Below are 22,556 nucleotides of genomic sequence, written 5' to 3'. Positions count from 1 at the left end.
GCAGCAACTTTGTTCTACAATGTGGCTGTTCGAAACCCTGGTGCGTTTCTAATCCTGAGGTGGTTTTAAAGTCTTCATCGGGTATTAACTTTTAACCTATTATAGACTTTGTATAATCTTGAGGTGATGTGGATTGATTCGGTTTTATATCTTGAGGTGATTCAAGTTTTTTCACGAACATTCCAAACTTCTACTTTTGATTAAGCATTTAATCAAACGTGTGAGGTTCTTTCCAACTATTAATGAATATGGATTTTGTTACAACTATATAGGATTCTGTAAGAAAAGTTAAAATTAGAAAAAAAACGTTAACTACCACATGTTAGTCAACTTTGTTAGTTGATTATTATTATTATTATTATTATTATTAATTTAGTTTTTAACGATAATTAAGAAAGGGCAAGAAAGAACTAATATTATATTCGTTTTAGAGTTAATCCAAATGTGGATGCGGAACTAATGCCATGATCTGGTCAAAATGAAATATATCATATTAAAAACTCTTTTATTTTTTAACTCATATAAATCAATTTATTTTGTAAGGAATATCATACAACCCTATTACATATTTAGTCTTCTTTTATTTTATATTTGTTAACAATTCCAGTTGCACTATTTGGTAAAAACCTCTGAATCCAATGTGCTTAAGATCTATAGTTTAGTTATGAAATGATTTTGTAGGTTCTTGGCCAAGCAAAGTTTAGCATCATATACAAGTACTTGGCTAAGCAAAGGGTGGGTAAAAAGAAACTGCAGTTGGTTGGTTCTGTTGTCATGCTTTTGGCTTGACGAAGTTTCAGGACCTTTATCTCTCATTTCCACCTTTGGCGCATATATTGATCAGCTGATGCGTAGCAATGCTTTATTAATCATATTGCATCTAAAGGATTTTGGTGTGGGGTAAGCTTATTATAGAATCTATGATAAATGCGCATGTTTCTTGAAATTGATTTTATTATTGTTTCAGAGGCACACCATAATAAATGACAATAGATGGGGTTGGGGTGCAGATGAATGGTCTGAGTTTGAGGTAAAATTGGTTTGTGAACATCTGCGAGCTGCAATGATTTATGCATGGGTCTACAACACATATCGCTCAAGGCCACGTGTTTTATGTTTGAAATTCACAAGCATGTGGATGCTATGTCGCTTTACGAAGAGTAAAAACCATAGTTGGTGTCAAACCTAAAGTTGTTGTAGGTGATATACAGTTGCATCATGTACCAGTAAAAAAATGGTGTCATCTACAGTTGCATCATGTACCACTCATAAAAAGGTATTCCTATCTTTCGTGAGTTGTAGGTTCTAGATAGGTTTTGCTAAGTTTCATGCCTCATGTTTCACAATGTAATGTACCTGGTGCTTTTTATGTGACTACCTTGCCTATAATTCAATGTTCCAGTGGGGGGCAATTATGTGGGCATCCAAGAAGCAACATATCTCATTTTAAGGATTCTTGTGAATGGTGTACTTCAACTACACAACACCTTCTAAAGAGGCTGAAGTTCAAGAAGATTATCATGAATTGCTGATATCTTTGATGAAGCTGACGTCACCAATGAGATGTCATAAAAAGTCGTGGGTGATAGTTTTGTTATTACCGTTCTTCGTTGCAAATTATTTCATCTACACATGTCAATTAGTGTAAAAAACTTTACCCAAAAATCAATTAGTGTAATAAATAACATAAATCAATAAAACATTTGTAAAAACATATTTTATGTCATTTTATGACACAAATCTATCAATTAAATTAAATTTTCCTACCCGCGAAGTTCGCGGGTGATAACCTAGTATATATTCATATGGAATGAAGTTGGGTTTTCGGAGTTCATAAACCTAAGAAAAAGAAAAGCTCTAAATTCATGCCTACAAGGTGTCTGATGTAATGCCTAAGTGAAATTTGATTATTATTAATGTATGGAAAATCTTGATGTAAACCATACAAATTAACTATTTGAAAATGTGGTGAAATAGCCATAATGATGACAAATTAACGATTGTCGGGTTGTACTTTATAGGCAACTCGAGTGATAAGGTGGACGATAAGGTTGGGAGCGATATGCGACTTAAAGGAAAGCTCTAAGGTACATGGTTTTATGCTTCGTAGGATTTTATTAAAGATTCTTGTATTGATAAATGTTGAATGGTGAAGTGAAACTAAAGAAATTCGGTTCATTCATAAGTGATGGATTTCACACGAATGAACCGAGTGGATAAAAAGCGAACATAGACATGTTTGGTTTATTTAAAGGTGATGGTTTTCACACAAATAACCAAACGGGTCAAATTAGTGAGTATTGATGTGTTTGGTTGTTTAAAAGTGATGGTTTTCACATAAATAACCACACGGGTCCAAATAGGGAGTTATGGTATGTTTGGTTTGTTTTAAAGTGAATTATTTCATATGAACAACGAAACGGGTCAAAATGAAGTTTTAACGCATACCGGAATGGGTGCGCGAATTAATGACTTCGGTTTAAACCTTGTTGACGGGTAAAATTATGAATATAAGCGTGAACCGGGTAACGGAAACGCGAACTAAAAGTCAAGAGATTCGAGTAATGAGTGATAATCGAAAGATGGTGAATTTGTGAAAAGAATTCGGAATAATTAAGTTCAACCGTTAAAGGGTTGAGCGGGATGAATAAGTGTGAATGCGTACCGGATAACGGATGCGCAAAACACAAGGAACTTAACACGGATAATGGGGTACATTCATAAAAATGATGTTCATGTGAAAAAGATGTGAATTCCTAAGCTTGTTTGCTTAGCTAATGCAAACAGGTCGAATAATTAAATTTACAATTTGAATCGGTAGTGAAAAACACATGGTTAAGAATCCGGGTTGAGGATTGCAAGTTTAACATGGGATAATTGTTTTACGATCAAATAGGAACAAGTTTCATGTTAAACGGATAAGTATTAGCTGAGATATTGGACTTTTACCAAAAAGGGGTAAAAAGGAAAATGTACAGCAGCAGGCTGCCGTAACCTGCGATGGCTAGCCGTAGGCTACGACAGGTCCCTTCTGTATTTTCTTTGCAGCTGATGGTTGTCGTAACCTACGGTGGCTAGCCGTAGGTTACGGTTGGGCTTAACTATCCAAAAAGTTGAAAGTTGGCCGTAAGCGGTGGCCAACTGTAGCTTACGGCGGGTTATGTAAAATTTCTTTTTGTTTTGTTTGTTGAGGCAAGTGAGGTAATTAGACATACTTAAATATGTTTATTACATTACATAACTAATGTTATGGCGAATTTTGCAATGTAGGTACTCAGTATGGCATTATGGATGAATGGTCAAGTTAAAGAAGAACCGAACACAATTGAAGTTAAAGCTTCTGTTTTTGTTTAGCTGTTTTATAAACCGTACAATGTTAATGTTTTAAATACTTATGAATTTTATTAAACCCAAAATTTTGTAAGGATGTTTTCTTGCATTACTATTATAAAAGTAAGAATTTTTATAAATTCTTAGTAATGTAAGTCCGGGTCTTACATTACGGCTAATCAGTTATGTAGTCGGTTTTGGTTAATTTCGGTTAAGTGACCAAGCAAGGTTTGAAATAAATAGGATTGTGCACGATTTGAACCTAGCTTGAGCCTTTTTATAAGATAATAAAGACTAAACTTTTTAGTTAAACTAACGATTTGTGGTTCTTTTTAATAAGGTAATTCTCAAACAAAAAAAAATTATGGTTATTACACGTTAATTCATTATTAAAATAAATGGTATCTACCTTAAGTTCATTTTGTTATTAACATACTTTTGTCTTAGTAAAAACCCTCTATATGGTTATGTAAAACATACATCTATTATAAAAACTTAACATTACATGTTCGGTTCGGTTATATCGGTTAACCTAAGCTTCATAACCATAACCGATTGAGCGGTTATACAAAGTTTCATAACCACAACTATGACAAACTGCAAATTTATTTGGTAATTCCGTACATTTGATAACTATTTAATTATACAGTTTCGTGCATTAGACTTAATTACAATGCGTTTAAGTCTCATAAGTCTAGCAGTCTCACGGAATATATTTCATTTGCATATCACATAATTTTGTTCGTCACGTTGCGAAACAATACAAACTATGCACAAAGACTATTGGTAGATTGGTCGGCTAGACTAGTTATGTAAGCATGGTTCTGGTACTCACCTAAAGTACTCACCAAAACGACAAGTATAAGACTTAGAATTAGGTCCAACATCAAGGTTATACCAAAACCCAAGTGGGAAAACAAGTATACATGTTATGACTTTCCGAAAGATATACAAACACAAAAATTTTCTGATCCGAACCATGAAATAACAATTTTTCAGCAAATTAACAGCAAAATTCAACATTGTATGGTAAATATAAGATCCACAAATGATGTTAAACATCATAAACAACATCAAAGATGTTGAAAATACCAAAAGGATATATAAACCTCAATTACCATACAAGTTACATAAGTTATCTTTTAACGATCCGTAAACGAAACTTGCACCCGATTAAGCATTCGAACACTAACTAGATAAAATCTATAAACTAGTTAACATTGTTTGGACAATATAAAGCTAGTATAAATCATCCTACATCATAAAATACCATGATGAAGTTATACACAAATAACATGCAAGATTACCACACTTGAAACACTTAAACATTTAGCTAAAGTTCGAAAATAGCCAGAAAATTCAATGTTTATGGACTGGATAGGTCGGTCAAACAAGCTAGAACAGGAACCGAGTGAAAAATCCTTGCTTTTATAATACTTTTGTACTTTTTATAATTTTAAATTTATTGGTTATTGTATCTGTAGAATTTTATGGAAAGAACACAAACACAAATGAACAGCAGAAATAGTGACAAAACAAGTGACCAAAATCTTATTTAACCAACCCAAAAGCTTTACCCCCCAAAATACCCAAAGATCTCACAATAATGAGATCAGATCTTACAAATGTAAGATCAAGTACAAAATACAAACAACAAAACAAACTATGATGATCATCCACAGATGATCATCAACATAACAAGATAGATCTCTCAGATACAGGTGAGAGACTATCACAAAACTCTTCAAAGTACAACAGAAACCCTAATCGGAGAATCCAGAGAGAACAAAGATGAGATCTAAGCTAACTGAATGATGAAGAGAGAGAAAGCTGCCTTTTATACTCCAAACTTTCACATAAGTCCATAACAATCAGCAAAGACCACGAACAGCCCTCCAAGTTACAAAACACCCCTTAGATATTTTCTGCAACATAACAAACAGGCTAGGAGCCCAAATAAGAGAAGCCCAAATAATAAATGACCATAAACAGATCAACATAACGAGACTATCAGCCCAACAATAAAATAACCCAAGTGAATGATAAAGATAGGCTATTTTTTACATCCCCCCTTCATTCAGTTGGGTGAAACAAGTCAACCAATCCCAGTCTTTTACAAGCAGTCTCATGTTGGTAAACACTAAGACCTTTTGTAAACACATCAGCAAGTTGATTCTCTGAATCAACCTTTTCAGTTTTGATAATACCATCAGCAACCTTTTCTCTTAAAAAATGTAAGTCAAGCTCAAAGTGTTTGGTTCTTTCATGGAACACTGGATTAGCTGCTATAGATAAAGCAGCTTGACTATCACAAAATAGAGGCATAGGTATTGAACAATTAACACCCAGTTCAGACAACAAATTTTTAATCCACATAAGTTCACAAGTAATAGAGCACATAGCCCTATATTCAGCTTCAGCAGTTGATCTAGAAACAATATTTTGTTTCTTACTTTTCCAAGAAACAAGACTTGTTCCTAAAAACACACAATAACCAGTAACAGATTTTCGAGTATTTAAACATTTAGCCCAGTCAGAATCAGCATACCCAAACAAATTCAACTCATCAGTTTTTCTAAAACTAATTCCTTTACCAGGACTTAGCTTTAAGTATCTTAATAATCTTAATGCTAAAGACAAGTGAACCTCTTTTGGAGAATGCATAAACTGACTTAAAAATTGAACTGTATAACTGATATCAGGTCTTGTTAAAGACAAATATATCAGCTTGCCTATCAGTTTTTGAAATCCAGTTACATTAGCTAGCTGCTCATGATTTTTATCAACTTTAGATGTAACCAAATAACTTTGTTCAATAGGAGTATTTACAGGTTTACATCCTAAGTATCCAAACTCATTTAAAAGTTCTAAGCAATACTTTCTTTGACAAAAAAAAACCTCACCATTATCATATAAAACTTCAATTCCCAGAAAATATTTCAAAACACCTAGATCTTTTATTTTAAAAGTGTCATTCAAAATCCTTTTAATACGTTCAATCTCAACAACAGAATTTCCAGTTAACACCACATCATCAACATATACAAGTAGAAAAACAGTAACACCTTTTTTGTTAAAAATAAACAAGGAATGATCACACTTGCTTTGAACAAAGCCAGATTTTAACAACACATCAGTCAACCTTTCATTCCATTTCCTAGGTGCCTGTTTAAGGCCATATAAAGATTTAATCAATTTACACACCTTAGTTTCATTTTTAGAATAATACCCTTGTGGCAATTTCATATATACATCTTCAGTAATGGATCCATGCAAAAATGCATTGTCCACATCTAATTGATACAAAGGCCACTTATAATGAACAGCTAATGTAACAACAGTTCTAATAGTTACCATTTTAACAACAGGTGAGAAGGTTTCTCCAAAATCTAACCCTTCTCTTTGATTAAAGCCTTTAGCAACAAGCCTGGCTTTAAATCTTTCAATTTCCCCATTAGACTTATACTTAACTCTATAGACCCACTTACATCCTATAGCCTTTCTGTTTTGAGGAAGATCAGTTAAAGTCCAGGTGTTATTTCTGAACAAAGCTTCCATTTCTTTGTTCATAGCCTCAACCCACCTGGGATCTTTGGCTGCTTCCTCATAACAAGTCGGTTCAGAAGTTTTATTTAACACAGTAGTAAAACACAAATTTTCAGCAGATAAAGAGGAATATTTAACAACTTTATCTAAACTATACTTGGTTTTGCTGTTAAGAACAAAATCTTCAAACCTTTTTGGTAAAGTAGGATTTCTAATTGACCTTCTAACATTAGATCTATTTCCCTCAGATAGGTTATTCTCATCATTTAAGGTTCCAGTGTTCTCAGCCCTATCAAATCCTTCACTACTACTACTACTTTCAACTCCACTGGTTGAACAGGGCTGTTCAGCATCAGTTGGAGTGGCAGATGTAGAGGGGAATGATTGCTGATCACTACCAGCAACCTCATGAGAATCATTGTTCCCCTCTTCATCATTGGGATTTATAGAGTTAATGGTTGAAGATTCAACACTGTCAAAGAAGTTTAATTGATTTATACTTTCTGAAACATATTTATCTTGATTGGTTAATTGATGAGACTTATAAGGGAAAACAGTTTCATAAAACTTTACATCTCTTGAGTAAAACTCTCTTTTATTATCTAAACTCCAAAGCTTATAACCTTTTTTAACATTCGAATAACCAATCAAGATACATTTTTCAGAATTAAAAGCAAATTTATCTAAATCATTTAAAACAGTGCTAAAACACAAGCAACCAAAAACTCTAAGATGAGCATAAGAGGGCTTAAATCCAAACATTAACTCATAAGGACTCTTTCCTAGAAGCACAGAGGAGGGTAACCTGTTAATAATATAAACAGCAGTTAACACACAATCAGCCCAAAAACTAAGAGGAACACCACTTTGAAACAACAAGGATCTTGCCAAATTTAAAAGATGCCTATGCTTTCTCTCAGCAACACCATTTTGCTGAGGTGTATAAGCACAAGATGTTTGATGTAGAATACCTTTTGTTTTGCAAAACACATCCATTTTATTGTTAACAAACTCAGTGCCATTATCACTTCTAAAGATTTTAACTTTTTTCTTAAACTGAGTTAACACAAGTTGATAAAAGTTTTCAATGTTTTCAAACACTTCCATCTTACTTTTTAACAAATAGCACCAAACTGCTCTAGAGTAATCATCAACAACAGTTAAAAAGTACTTAAAACCATCTTTACTAGTAACTTTATAAGGACCCCAGACATCTAAATGAATAACATCACCTACATTTTTAGTTTTATGTTCACTTAACGGAAATGGCATTCTAGTTTGTTTAGCTCTATGACAGACTTCACAAGTATGTTTAAACACATCAACCACACCTATCTCATCTTTTAAAATTGACAAGACCTGATCAGCAGGATGACCTAATCTGCTGTGCCAAAGATTACTATTATTAACACTATTGAAACACAAATTCACAGAATTACCATTTTTATTCACAAAATACAGCCCATTATCCTGTTTACCAGTCACCAGGATTCTCCCTGATTTCGAATCCTGAAGTAAACAAGAATATTCATTAAAAACAACATTGATTTTACTATCCTTAGACAATTTGTGCACAGATAAGAGATTAACACTGTAATCAGGAACATAGAAGACATCATATAAAACAACTCCTTTTGCAAGATTAATGCAACCAATTTTAGAAACTTTAGCCTTAGTTCCATTAGGATGTGACACAGTTAAATCATACTCAGAAACATCAACACAATTAAACATATCCTTATCAGATTTTACCATATGTTGATTAGCACCAGAATCACAAATCCAATTACAATCAAAACCAAAGTTTATTAAACTAGAACAACTAACAAATTTACTCATGGCAGAAGAAACATTACTAAACTCACCTCCCATATTAGATCCTTGAGGATCAGAACTAGTTTTCTCACCAACAAGACTAAGAAGCTTTGCAACCTGCTCTGGGGTAAAAGGAGACAAAGAAGGAGCAGATACAGATGAAACATTTGACCTATTATTAGAACCACTTTTTCCACTCTGACCTCCAGGTTTCCTTTTGAAACCTGGAGGATACCCAACCAATTCATAACACCTATCATTAGTATGACCAAGTTTATTACAATGTGTACATTTAAAATTAGGATTAGGACCTCTAAATTCTTTTTTCCTTTGTTCAAAAGATTGATTTCCTTTAGCAACAAATGACACATTTTGACTTTTAGTTCCTGTACTTGAATTTCTATGTGATTCTTCTCTAGACACAATAGAAAAAGCAACTTTGACAGTTGGTAATGGCTCTCTAGTTAACAAGTTAGTTCTTACAGGTTGATATATATCATCTAGACCCATAAGAAACTGCATCAATTTTATAAGCATAGAAAAATCATTATAATCTTTTGCAGCTTGACAAGAACATGTGGGCAGTTGAACAACAGAATCAAACTGTTTCCACATAGTGTTAAGTTTATGATAATACTCAGAAACTGAACTACCATTTTGAGTAATGCAATTAATTTTTTTATACAAATCATAAACTACAGAGCCATCAACCTTGTCATAAGTTTCTTTTAAATCAACCCACACTTCAGAGGCTAACTTAGAGAAAACTTGCCCTAGATATAACTCCTCAGAAACAGAGTTTAACAACCAACTCAGCACAACAGAATTACATCTGTCCCACTGACTTCCTAAAACATCATCTTCAGTATTTCTTTTACACTTACCATCTATGAAGCCAAATTTATTTTTGGCTTCAAGAGCTAATTTCATAGCACTAGACCACACCCTATAGTTTTCTGTTCCTTTTAATTTTATACCAACAATTGTTAAAGAACTAGAATCACTAGGATGTAAAAACAAGGGATCACCAATATCAAGTTTACTAATCAAAGTCTGGGATGACCCAGAACTATCACCCTTATCACTCATAATAGACAGAACAAATAATCACACAAAAGAACAACACAAGAATGAAACAAATAAACCCTAAGGCGAAGCTGTATCAGTGTCCAGATTCCAGGTTCGTCACTTATAGTGCCTGGACAGGTCTTTATACAGGAGCCAAGACTAAACAAAAACAACAACCAAGAAACAATCAAAAACAACAACCAAGAAACAATCAAGTGCCGGTCCTCACTACCCCGACTTCAACTAAATCAACCAACCAACAGAAAATAAAGAGGGGAGATAGAAGGATCTCACAGTGGGTGCAAGCAATCCAAGAACACCAGATCTAAACAGATCTGAAGTTCCAAACAATATCAAGAACAAATCAACTGGTCAGTTTGCCCTAAACCTTCGAGGGTTTAGAGACCAACACAGTTCTTCACACAGATACAAGAAACCCTAGCTAGGGTTTGAGAGTCAACAAATCTTGCAAGATCCAGAAGATCTAACCACCACAACACCAGATCTGCACAACAATCAACAGAATCAGATTAACACAGCGGAAATAAACAGTACCAAGAGCTTTAAAGCTCTGATACCATGTAGAATTTTATGGAAAGAACACAAACACAAATGAACAGCAGAAATAGTGACAAAACAAGTGACCAAAATCTTATTTAACCAACCCAAAAGCTTTACCCCCCAAAATACCCAAAGATCTCACAATAATGAGATCAGATCTTACAAATGTAAGATCAAGTACAAAATACAAACAACAAAACAAACTATGATGATCATCCACAGATGATCATCAACATAACAAGATAGATCTCTCAGATACAGGTGAGAGACTATCACAAAACTCTTCAAAGTACAACAGAAACACTAATCGGAGAATCCAGAGAGAACAAAGATGAGATCTAAGCTAACTGAATGATGAAGAGAGAGAAAGCTGCCTTTTATACTCCAAACTTTCACATAAGTCCATAACAATCAGCAAAGACCACGAACAGCCCTCCAAGTTACAAAACACCCCTTAGATATTTTCTGCAACATAACAAACAGGCTAGGAGCCCAAATAAGAGAAGCCCAAATAATAAATGACCATAAACAGATCAACATAACGAGACTATCAGCCCAACAATAAAATAACCCAAGTGAATGATAAAGATAGGCTATTTTTTACAGTATCCATTTCGTATGGTCGGCAATGTGTACCATTTCAGTATTCGAAAATATAGAAACACTAAGTTTGAATCTTTCTTGACAATGCAACTTGCAAGCTTACAAAACTCAACTTGCAAACGTACAATTTGAGTGTTCATAAACGTTAATTTATTTCACAACCAAAGCCATCAAGAAATAATAAATGAGATATTAAGTTAGAAAGACTTTTTTTAATACCAACCGCTTACAAATTTCTAAATTAAACTAAACAAATCATAATCTACTCGTTGTTTGAGTTTAAATTCAAGATCTCCCACTAAGAGACAGAAGACTCTACCAAGTGAGCTAACCCCACATTGTCTTTCTTAAGTTAATACTCAACTAGCTTTAAAAAAAATTAACGTTAACGCAGTGGCAGAGCTTGATCGAAAAATTAGTGCGGGCCTGACTCCTAAAATCCAAATCAGTAGGGGTCGTACTCTTAAAAATTAGGGCTGGCAATAAGTCACCTGTATAAGACACGACTAGACCAATTTATTGAAAAACACACTACGTGATTTTTCACCTTGTTGAAAATAAATAAAATTTAGAGGCTAAGATCCATCAATTCTTATTGGTACATAAAACATAGAAACTGTGTTAATGACATGAGATATAAAGTTGTTAAACGAGTTGTATCCGTGTTTAATATTTGTGTTATTTGCGTCATTAAAGACCTGTTAAACCTAATAAGACACGATTTGTCAACCCTATTAAAAATCAAAGATTTTACACTACAAAAAAAAATCAAGAATTTTCAATGAAATTTGCATTACGAGTGGAAAATTAGCGAGGCCGGAGCACTCCCGAGCCACCATGAAGCTACGCCCCTGCGGCAAAGGTTACACTTTTTCCACTTTACACAAATAAATACTAATTATACCTCATGTCAGGATTTAAACCATAGCAAAATTCTCTACCAAAACTGAAATGACAACTTAAAAAAGCTTAACAAAGCCTTAGGCATGAATCATGTACAAATTTTAACAAAGCCTTAAGCACGGATCATGTTCAAACTGCAAGATTGTTTGTTAACGACTGACTCAACAAAGTCTTACGTCGACATAAACGATTAATTATGACTACAATCATCTAAGATATTTTCATCAATCGAGTGGTTGACAAATGTAAAATAAAATATTGGTCAAATACTTTTTTTTCTCCCAAATTCATGAATTTCAACTTTCTTTCTCCAAAGGATTCCATAAATAATTTAAGCATCCAACATTAACAATTCTCATGAAAATGATATGTTGAAACTCTAATGCAACTTTAATATACAACATGGCTTATGTGATTAATTTAAACTTTGACTCTATTGTCATGACAAAAACATGGTTATCAGAATTTTTAATTAGGTTTTTGTTGATTGTCTAAGCTTTAAAATAGTATTATCACTTTGCTATTAATAATATAATAACAACTTGTAGTAAATTTCCTCGCACGTAGTGGCAGCGTCGAATCGTAAAGTAACTCGAAAAAGTATTATATTTGACCTAACTTGTCTTCGAATAAAACTTATGTCAAAACGTAGACAAATTGAAAACACGCATAAATATAAGTGCGAAAATGTATTATATTTGATCCGACTTATTTGAGAAAGAAATTTACGTCGAAACGTTAACCAACTTGAATTTATACCGACATGTACATAAAAATAAGTACGTAAGAAAATTATGTTTTTTTAAGTTACGGGATGGTACGATGCGTTGCGGCGACCTCAAAACGTAAAGTAACTCAAATTTATACCATGAAAACGTATTATATTTGATCCGACTCGTTTTAGAATAAAATTTATGTCAAAATATAGAACAACTGAAAAACATACATAAAAACAGGCACCCAAACGTATTATCTCCAAGCCAACTCATTTCCCAAAAAAAAAAAAAAGACTTATGTAATGTAAATCAACCTAAATATATACCGACAAATACATAAAAATAAACATGTAAAAATGATAACAATGTCTTTAGAAAGCTGAGAGGTTATAAATGGCAATGCTAAGTGCTAACTATAGTCGTAACCCAATACAGTAGTTGTATATAATCATTTCTCCTACTTGGTTTTCTACTCATCAACGTCATTTCATCCCTTCATTTCCAAGTTATATGAACTTTATAAAACCTCTAAAATCCAAACCTTAAATTCGTAATCAGATCCAATTTATATAAACCTATACGTGATGTACAGCCTAACCGGTAGACAAAAATACTAATATATACAACTCTGACTTTTAAGATTAGTGAATATAGGTTTTTTTTTGAACGATATGAACGACGCGCCAATCACCGTGACACCGGTCGTTGTGGCCAAGGTCGACTACTCAACCGCCGCCAGCCTCTTGGCTCTTCCAGATACGCCGAAACCCGAAATCCAGCCGTCCCAAGGCACGACAGTGAAATAATTAGTAAAACTTCGCCTCTCATTCAAGATGAACCAGCAACCCCTATATTTACCCTTTACCTGAATGCTGCAGAAAATAATGGAAAAAAATAGGAGTTGAACACATCAGATATTTTCTTACAGACATATACAGCCCATATACATCGGTTATTGAAATATACGATTACTTGGTGAGTGTGTAAACAGATTAAGCTTTTCTAAGGCTTTAAGATTTATTATTTTACTAGTGCTAATACCCGCGAATTTCGCGGTGTTGATAAATGATATGTTTCTTATTTTTAGAAAATTTTTTTACGTTTATACTGATCATAAAGAAACTGTACGTATGGACTTAAAGTATCGTACCATAGATGTAACAAAACCGAAAACATAAGTAAATGAAGGAAATACGTTTTTTGGTTTGAAATATAAATTGAAAGCCTGTTACTCTAATACTTCTACTTGCTGGAATTCAGTAACCAATAACCTCGAATTTGTTTTTGACCAATTAAAAAAACAATCATCACCCATACCAACGAATTATTAAGAATCATGAAAGAAAATACAGTTTCCATAATAATTGCTCGTAAAAGAAACTCTTTGTAAGATATTATAACAATTGTAAGTTTTAGTTAGTAAAATGTCAAATTTACCCTTACAATTAAGAAATCTATCAATTGGAAAATTTGCATATATGATATGGTTAAAGGGTGCACTCAGGAAAAAAGGTAATTATTTGACATTCACTTTGGGAAAAAAATCCAAGATGTTCTTTGCCTTGATAAGTACACGTAGTACTTCAAGTATTCCAATGGTTATCTGAACCTTTTTTTCATTAACAAACCATTCATAACTCACTTTGCTAACACTCTTGTATGTTCAAATATTGAAATTCATTCAGCATATCGAGATTGAGACAACATTTATGTTACCACCTAAAACATTATGACCAATAAACAATAACTATATACCTTTCCTAAGGGTGAGAGGGGCACTCCTCCCCTTTTAACTCCCCTCACACCCTCAATTTGATGGCGGCACTCCTCCCCTTTTAACTCCCCTCACACCCTCAATTTGATGGCGGCACTCCTCTCTTAGGGGACTTGTTTTTTTATTTTTTTTTTTAAAAAAAAAGTCAATTATATCAACTCATTAAATTAAAAAAACATTCAAAAAGTGAGAAATCTTGTGCGGTGTTCCCGCTCGGGGACTAAGCTCACCGATCCCCTCCCTGCTAAGTGCCCCGGACACCCTAAATGGCTTAAAAAACAGAAAATAAACAATATTAATAGATAAAATATTACGTGTTAGTCCTTTAGGAATACTAAATACAGTTGTGTTTTGCCACCATTTTCCTAATCTTATTGCTTCTTCCCCACATATCCATATTTCAATATAATCTAAAAAGTACCTTTCTATATATTCATACCCATAAAATTTAAACTAATTAGTTGACGAATTATTGGCCAAAATAAAGCAAAAAATAAATAAAAATAAAAATTGGCTTGTGAATCAAATGCTTACTTTCAATGTACTTGCTGAATATGTATTAGGATGATAGTTACAACTAATATGTAATCTGACCCGATACATCTAACCAAAACTCCTGAATCGTTACAGTTGACCAGAACTCTATGTGGCGATCTGATCCATGAAATGTCAGCTGCAAGCTAACCAAGAATCCAACCCGTGGTCTAACCCGCAAGAGGGACCTTTCTAGACTATTTAATAGAAACTTAGAACCTGCGTTTAAAGGCAAAAGAGAGAAATAAAATTATTAAAATCACCAGCAAATCAAATCATAAAATAATGTTTTTGGCCTTATCCATATTATATTTTACAGTATAATCAGCATTATTCTATTTGCCAAGACATCTAACTATCTAAGTATAAACTCTAAAAAGATGAAGGAATATAAACATGAAGCAAGAACTTGTGCATCTATCTATGCGCTTTCTAATTAGCATCCTTATGTGCGGGACTTACATATAGAAAGTTACAAACTACCCGAGAACTAAAATGTAGAATATAAAACGTAATCTTTAATAACATTCCCTTGTTAAAAAAAAGACTCGATCAATAAGAACAAATAAAAAAAGTCATCTACCTTATTTAAATCTTTATTATTTGTTTTCTATTTATAATAGGAATTTATGTCTTCGATAAATTAAGTCATATTATAACTCATACAACTTCATAGGATGCATATACTAAACCAGAAACCAAAGAATGCAGTAATTTGATCTAAAGTAGTTTTTTTTCTAATGGACCAAACAAATAAAAATAAACAAAATTTTGGCTTACAATGGTCGATATCAGCCCGTAAACCAAGCCAACCTTTAGTTTTTAAAGGTTTCTTAAACTAAATTGCAAGCAAAAATTGCACGTATAACTCCAAAATCAAACATCAAGAGCCTTAATCCTGCGGATATCGATACCAAATCACAACATAGCAAACGCAAATACGAAAAATTAAAGCACGCAAATGTTGGGGTTTACCTTGAAGCAAAAATAGTTGCATAGTAATAGCGCAGATGATTAAAATTGACTGCCTGCGGCCACCCGAACTGCAAAATGGAAGGGTGGATGCCGAAAAACAGAGAATAGATTTATATTGATAATGGGTCAGAAGAAAAGACTAAAAAGCTAGGTAAAAAACAGACGGGTCAAAGAGTTTAAGGGGGCTTTATAATATATCCAAGGTCCCAAGCTTTAGTATTTACATCCGCTTAAGATATTTCTTTATATATATTTGTAGGATGAAGTAGCAACCATATAGCTAAACAATGAGAGTCCGAAAGGCGATTAGGCATATTCATTTTAAGCGTATTTGTCCCATTTAAGAGTAAAGGTTGGCATATTTTCGATAAAAAATTATTACACCAACCTGCAGAACATATCCTATCGATCACTTGCTATATTTTTCTATTATTTAGCATCAAAGAAACTGAGTAGCACACTATAGATTTATACCTTTCTTTAAAGGCAGGACAAAAAGCTTTCGTGCTGACCCATTTCAATCTAGGGATGAGCATGGTACTGGTACTGTACCGAACCAGTGGTCCGGTACTGAAAATACTGGTATCGAAATTTGTCAAAATTGGATACCGGAATTTCTAATCTTATTGCTTCTTCCCACGTATCCATATTTCAATATAATCTAAAAGTACATTTCTATATATTCATACTAATAAAAATTAAACTAATTAGCTGACGAATTGCTGGCCAAAATAAAGTAAAAAATAAAATAAAAATAAAAATTGGCTTGTGAATCAAATGCTTACTTTCAATGTACTTGCTGAATATGTATTAGGATGATAGTTGCAACTAATATGTAACCTGACCCGATACAGCTGACCAAAACTCCTGAATCGTTACAGCTGACTAAAACTCCATGTGGCGATCTGATCCATGAAATGTCAGTTGCAAGCTAACCAAGAATCCGAGCCGTAATCTAACCCGCAAGAGGGACCTTTCTAGAGTATTTAATAGAAACTTAGAACCTAAGTTTAAAGGCAAAAGAGATAAATAAAAATTTTTAAAATCACCAGCAAATCAAATCATAACTTTCTTTAAAGGCAAGACAAAAAGCTTCCGTGCCGACTCATTTCAATCTAGAGATGAGCATGGTACTACCGAACCGGTACCGTACCGAACTGGTACCGAAATTTATCAAAACTGGGTACCGGTACCGGTGCCGAAATATTCGGTACGAAAGCGGTATTTTACCGGTGTAGGACACTATAGATTTATAACTTTCTTTAAAGGCATGACAAAAAGCTTTCGTGCCGACCCATTTCAATCTATGGATAAGCATGGTACTGGTACCGTACCTAACCGGTACTGAAAATACTGGTACCAAAATTATCAAAATTGAGTACCGGTGCCGAAATATTCGGTACGGTACCGTTATTTTTAGGTAAAATTTGGTATTTTACCGGTATCGCACCGAACCGGTACCGAAAATGCCAAAAACTGGGTATTGGTACCGCAAAAATCGATACGGAAAATTCGGCACCGGTACCCAATACCAAACGTTCATCCCTATTTCAATCCGAATTTGTTGGTTAGTTTGTTAGGTCCAATGTTGCTCCCCTCTAGTAGTGGTGTTAATACTTTCGCAATTCCGTTTAGTTTTTTGAAATTTAATTATTAAGTTTATAAGTGGAATTAGTTGAGTACACCGTGATGTTATTGCAGACAACCATGTGTAGTTTCAAATATCAATAGTTAGGCTAGAACATCTAATAGATTGGAGAACATCAAGATAAAAAAAAACACCTTAACCTAGGCAATCTGACTAACTCAATTAGAAATAATTCAGTTAATTGAGCCATTTTAACCTTTAACCTCATTGAATTTAGATGAACTAAAGAAACAAAGATGATGGTTACACGAGTTAAAATTTAACTTCTAAGCTGGTTGATGTGTAGGAAACCTTGAATAAACTACATCATTAGTGCTGACATCAAATGTTGTACGAACGGACACGAAATATAGAAAATTAATATTAAATTATAGCTAATCAAGCAAAACAAAGCTCTTGATTGAAGCAACACCCACAAATTTAACCCTCTATACAAAGATAAAACTAAAAATAACTCAAGTAAAACTCAATAAATCATAATAATTAACTTCTGCAACTTCAGTTTTAAACATAAGGTGATATCAATTTACCTTGATCCATAGATTTTTCATGTGAATTAGGTAATTGATGGCGTCGAAAAAAAGAGTCGGAATTCCCTGTGAATGATACCCACATCTCTCCGATAGTGTTGCTTGAACCACACTTGATCTTCTACTCGACTATTCGTAAACAATCAAAGCTAATTAAAATCCATTTTTTATTCATCAAAAAGTCATGAGAAAACAGGACCAACGAAGTTCTTATAATATAACCAAATAGGTATACAAAAATTTAGTTAAAAAATGTGTATTAAAAGCTCCCGAAAGAATTGATGATGTGACAAACGTATTTTTTGTAAACCATCGATATTAGATTGCCATTAACGTTTACCTCAACTACCGTCATCGATCACCAATGGCAGCAGTGGTGTCAATACTGAGGAAGTCTTGAGTACATTGGAGACTTGATATTACCAAACTCCTGCAGGTATAGTTAATATGTTAAAACATAAATATATAAAGTTAATGTATTGTTCCAAAAAAAAAGTTATTAAAACTATCATTTTTACCAAGAGTGTTGCTGATAGTCCCCATGGGAAGTCAAACTCGCTCGAACAAAATCGACAATAGTGAGAACCACCTATGTAAGAATAAAAACAACCATCTCATTGCATATTTTTAATTAGTTGATTAACATGCAATTATGTACTAAAGTTACAAAATAAGACATTTAAAAACCAACCTATATATATATACAGTGTAAACACTGGTTGTTGATGCTATCCATTAATGGGTTTTTTCATATTTCAAGAGAATCAAATGTAAGAGCTGCTAATAATAAGAGTTCTGCAAACAAAATGGAGATGGTATAGTAAACAAACTTAAATTGATAACTTGTCATTTAGATGTAACTCCACGAAACCTCAATAAGCAAGTATGAAAACTTTAACCCACTCTTCTAAAACTTTACATAATAAACAAAATCTTGTTGAAAGAGGAAACAAACGTCTCCAATATAACCCAACTTCAGTACACACAATAAAAAACCCCCAAATCTCTGCTAACGAAATCAGTTAATCTTGAAACAAAACAGATTAAAAATAAAAATAAAAAGTAAATGTGGTGAACAATACCTGATGAAATTATAAAGATTGGGGTTTCCATCAGTTTACTTGTATGAGCATCAATTGAAAATATATTTTACTCTCCAACCAAAAGAAGAGGTGTAAAACACAATCGTACGTGGATTGAAACATAACACATGAAAAGAATTAAAAGTATAATAGTTTACAAAAATCTCAAACTGTAGGGATATCAGTAACCATGAACATCTATATAAAATTGTGGGGACTACATATCTAAACTTGCTACATAACAATAACAAAACAATATAAAAGTTTACAAAACCTTAAACAATCGAAACGAATTAATTTAGAAAACAGATTTTAACATTAAAAATCATATTAAAAACGCCTTAAACATGATGTTTACTTATGATATACTATCATACTTGATTTTAAAACATAAGAAACAACAAAACTACTGATAATTGTAAAAATCATAATCAACATACGAAACAAATCAATGATAAATGTAGATACCTCGTTGACATTCTGATTGGAAGGCCAATAGTGCAGAAACTTGAAAAACTAATCATACATCTCAACAAACATTTAGAAGATCCAAAAAAAACAAATTAATCACCGATGGGTTATTGTAAATCAAATCAACAGTTTATCGATTCAGATGATGAAAAATAACAGATTTAGATAAGTCAAGCAACGTTACATTTTCAAACGAAGGTAGATCACTGTTTCAAGCCAAGAATCGACTCACCTTGATGTAGTTGTAATCAGATCGATTGTTATGGAACCCTAGAAAAACATAGATCTAACCTTGAATCGGATGGATTATATGCAGATCTATGAAGAGTAGAGAGCAGAGGGAGAGAGGCTTGAGAAACCTCTTGTAAAACACTCTGCATCTGCCGCAACTTCCGATCTTGATATTGAAGATGTCTCCAAGAGCATATTGAGAGATGCAGAAGGAAAAGAGAGAAACGTATGAAAGAAGAGAGAGAGAATTGAAACAAATCAACGGTTTCGAGCTTTAAATATGGAAGTACCCAAATGACCCGAATAGTGTAAATGGATCCCGCATCGGGTTTCATATGAAGATGAAGAAATTGAAAAAAATGGCGGGAAAATGAGCTTTAGAGGCCCTAGGAGGAGGACATGTGTCCCCTAATTAAGGCTTTTATTAGGTTGTATAGATTAATATAAAATAAGATTTTTTATTAAATTATTTCTTCTACTCGTTAGCTTAGCTACTCGTCAACTTGATTTCCATCCCTTCATTTCCAAGTTACATAATCTTTACAAACAAAATCCAAACTCTAAATCCTCAATCAGATCAAAATGGAATCACAAAACCCTCCTAGAAATCAAAACCTCTATCCAGAAATCATCCAATCAAACCCATCATATTCATCTTACCCTACACCTTCAGCTCCATCTCTGTACCCCTCTCTCGATTACACAGATCTACACCAAGATCTCTTCATCGATCCACATTCACAGACACCAATCCAATCATCCGAAGAAATAATACTCAAAATCCCTAACTCAATCATCCACTTAATCGACAAACAACAGAGCATCGAACTCGCTTCCGGCGTATTAGAAATAGTCCGTCTCCGTCAAGGTAACGCCGTCGTCGCCGTTCTCGCTCGAATCGACGACTTTATCCAATGGCCGTTAACGAAAGACTCAGCCGCCGTGAAGTTAGACGGATCACATTACTTTTTCACGCTCCGTCTTCCGTCGGATTCGGACTCGGGTTTCGGATCGGATAATTTGTTAAACTACGGGCTGACAGTCACGGGGCAGGGTTTGGGGGAGGTTTTGGGGGAGTTTGATAGGGTTTTGGATGAGTGTAGTGCGTTTTCGGTGAAACAGGTGGAGAAGAATGTGGTGGTGGAGAATGGTGGTGGTAAGGTGGAGGAGAAAGCGGCTGCGGTGGGGTATTGGACGACGTTGGCGCCGAATGTGGAGGAGTATAGCGGTTCGGTAGCGCGGATGATTGCGGCGGGGTCGGGGCAGTTGATAAGGGGGATAATGTGGTGTGGGGATGTGACTGTGGAGAGGTTGAAGTGGGGGAATGAGGTTATGAAGAAGAGGAGTAAACCTGGGGTCAAGGCTGAGGTTAGTCCTCAAGCTTTGAAGAGAATGAAGAGGTAACTAATCCTTATTAGGTTCAGTAAAATGACCATATTTGAATATATGAATTGAAGCGAGGAAGTAATATTATTGCACGTTGGTATAGTGTAAGATTTATATGGACAAATGAATTTTGTTTCAGGGTTAAGAGATTGACAAAGATGTCAGAGGGTATGGCGACCGGTGTACTTTCTGGTGTTGTGAAGGTATCTGGAGTTGTTACGGGCTCTATTGTCAACTCGAAACCCGGCAAGAAGTTCTTCAACCTTCTCCCTGGTGAAATAGTTCTTGCATCTTTGGATGGATTCAGTATGTCTCCTTCCTTAAGATTCCTTGTGTCTTTATTTGGGAATATTTATCTTCTTGTGTTATATATATATGTTTTTGCTCTAAGCTCGTAAAGTCGTGTAATATAATGATATCGTTGTGTTGTTTACGTTGCTTCTGATTTTTGATATTGGGTTTTTGTACACAGACAAAGTATGTGACGCCATTGAAGTGGCCGGGAAAAACGTGATGTCGACAACCTCAACCGTTACGACGGACTATGTTTCACACAAGTATGACTTTCTCATTTAAGTTGAGCTTTGTTGAACAAATAATAATCCATAGTTTGTTTGCTATTTTCGCTTAATCTTTTGGGTTTAAATTATCCTTGTTGACCGGTTACAACTGAGGATTTGTTTTTAAATCGTCTAAAACTGTACCGTACCATTTTCATTAATAGTTGCTAATTGCTTGCGTTACAGGCATGGTGAAGATGCTGCAAAATTGAATCACGAAAAGATGAGCGCAGTCGGGCATGCGGTAGGGACTGCCTGGGCGGTTTTCAAGATAGGAAAAGCTTTGAATCCAAAGAGTGCAATCAAACCTACAACTCTTGTGAAAGCCGCAGCGTCGAAAGCGTCAAAATCCTCTAAATCCAAATCATAAAACATGTTTCTGTGTTAAATGATTGTGTGAATAGTCCTTCATTAATTATTTGTGCTGTGCATGACTGGATGCTATATATGTATGTCTTGATACAAAAAAAAAAAAAAAAAAAAACGAACTTGTGATTAATGATTTGTAATATCAAGATTCATCATGAAGTTTCTTTACATTATGGGATACTGTATTCAAATAATCTTAACTTTTATCATTGGCTGATAATACTCTCAAACCTTCGATATGTACCACACCAAGTTGAAAGTTGGGAGTAGTGGTGTACAAATCGAATGTCAAGAGTGCTGTCGGCCAATTTTTGAAGGAAAAATTACAAGTTTTGTCCTTTATCATAATATCATATATCAGGCGGTGTCCTTTTTAGCGAATGTTGACAGGTCTTGCCCTTTACTAGGTATTTTGTTGCATGTTTAGTCCTTTACACCCAACTCAGTTAAAAAA

General features: G+C 34.1%; 1 protein-coding gene and 1 long non-coding RNA gene across 7 annotated transcripts; one reads left to right on the top strand and one right to left on the bottom strand.

The window, feature by feature from the left end:
* Nucleotides 1–13,149: 13,149 nt before the first annotated feature.
* LOC110911578 lies at nucleotides 13,150–20,162 on the bottom strand. 6 transcript variants are annotated; one of them, XR_002577125.2, is made up of 10 exons: nucleotides 19,554–20,158; nucleotides 18,695–18,798; nucleotides 18,522–18,592; nucleotides 18,344–18,433; nucleotides 18,004–18,132; nucleotides 16,611–16,829; nucleotides 15,826–15,893; nucleotides 15,631–15,748; nucleotides 14,851–15,069; nucleotides 13,150–13,414 (listed from the first exon to the last, which is right to left on the bottom strand). It is a non-coding gene; the product is annotated as an uncharacterized LOC110911578 (long non-coding RNA). The 6 variants fall into 6 exon arrangements; XR_002577129.2 differs by lacking the exon at nucleotides 13,150–13,414 and having other exon boundaries at nucleotides 14,815–15,069; nucleotides 19,554–19,826; nucleotides 19,916–20,159; XR_002577132.2 differs by lacking the exon at nucleotides 13,150–13,414 and having other exon boundaries at nucleotides 14,815–15,069; nucleotides 16,611–16,802; nucleotides 19,554–20,162.
* Nucleotides 20,163–20,280: 118 nt separating this feature from the next.
* On the top strand, nucleotides 20,281–22,275 carry LOC110911577 (protein EARLY-RESPONSIVE TO DEHYDRATION 7, chloroplastic). The gene is made up of 4 exons (XM_022156201.2): nucleotides 20,281–21,187; nucleotides 21,313–21,479; nucleotides 21,646–21,730; nucleotides 21,920–22,275. Exons 1-4 carry the CDS (start codon nucleotides 20,370–20,372, stop codon nucleotides 22,101–22,103), a joined length of 1,254 nt encoding a protein of 417 aa, XP_022011893.1. The 5' UTR covers nucleotides 20,281–20,369; the 3' UTR covers nucleotides 22,104–22,275.
* Nucleotides 22,276–22,556: the final 281 nt, after the last annotated feature.

The sequence above is a fragment of the Helianthus annuus genome, chromosome 15, assembly GCF_002127325.2.
Source record: "Helianthus annuus cultivar XRQ/B chromosome 15, HanXRQr2.0-SUNRISE, whole genome shotgun sequence".
Classification (NCBI taxonomy): Eukaryota; Viridiplantae; Streptophyta; class Magnoliopsida; order Asterales; family Asteraceae; genus Helianthus; species Helianthus annuus.
The sequence above is the reverse complement of the archived record's forward strand: the minus strand, read 5'-3'. Positions and strand labels throughout refer to the sequence as shown.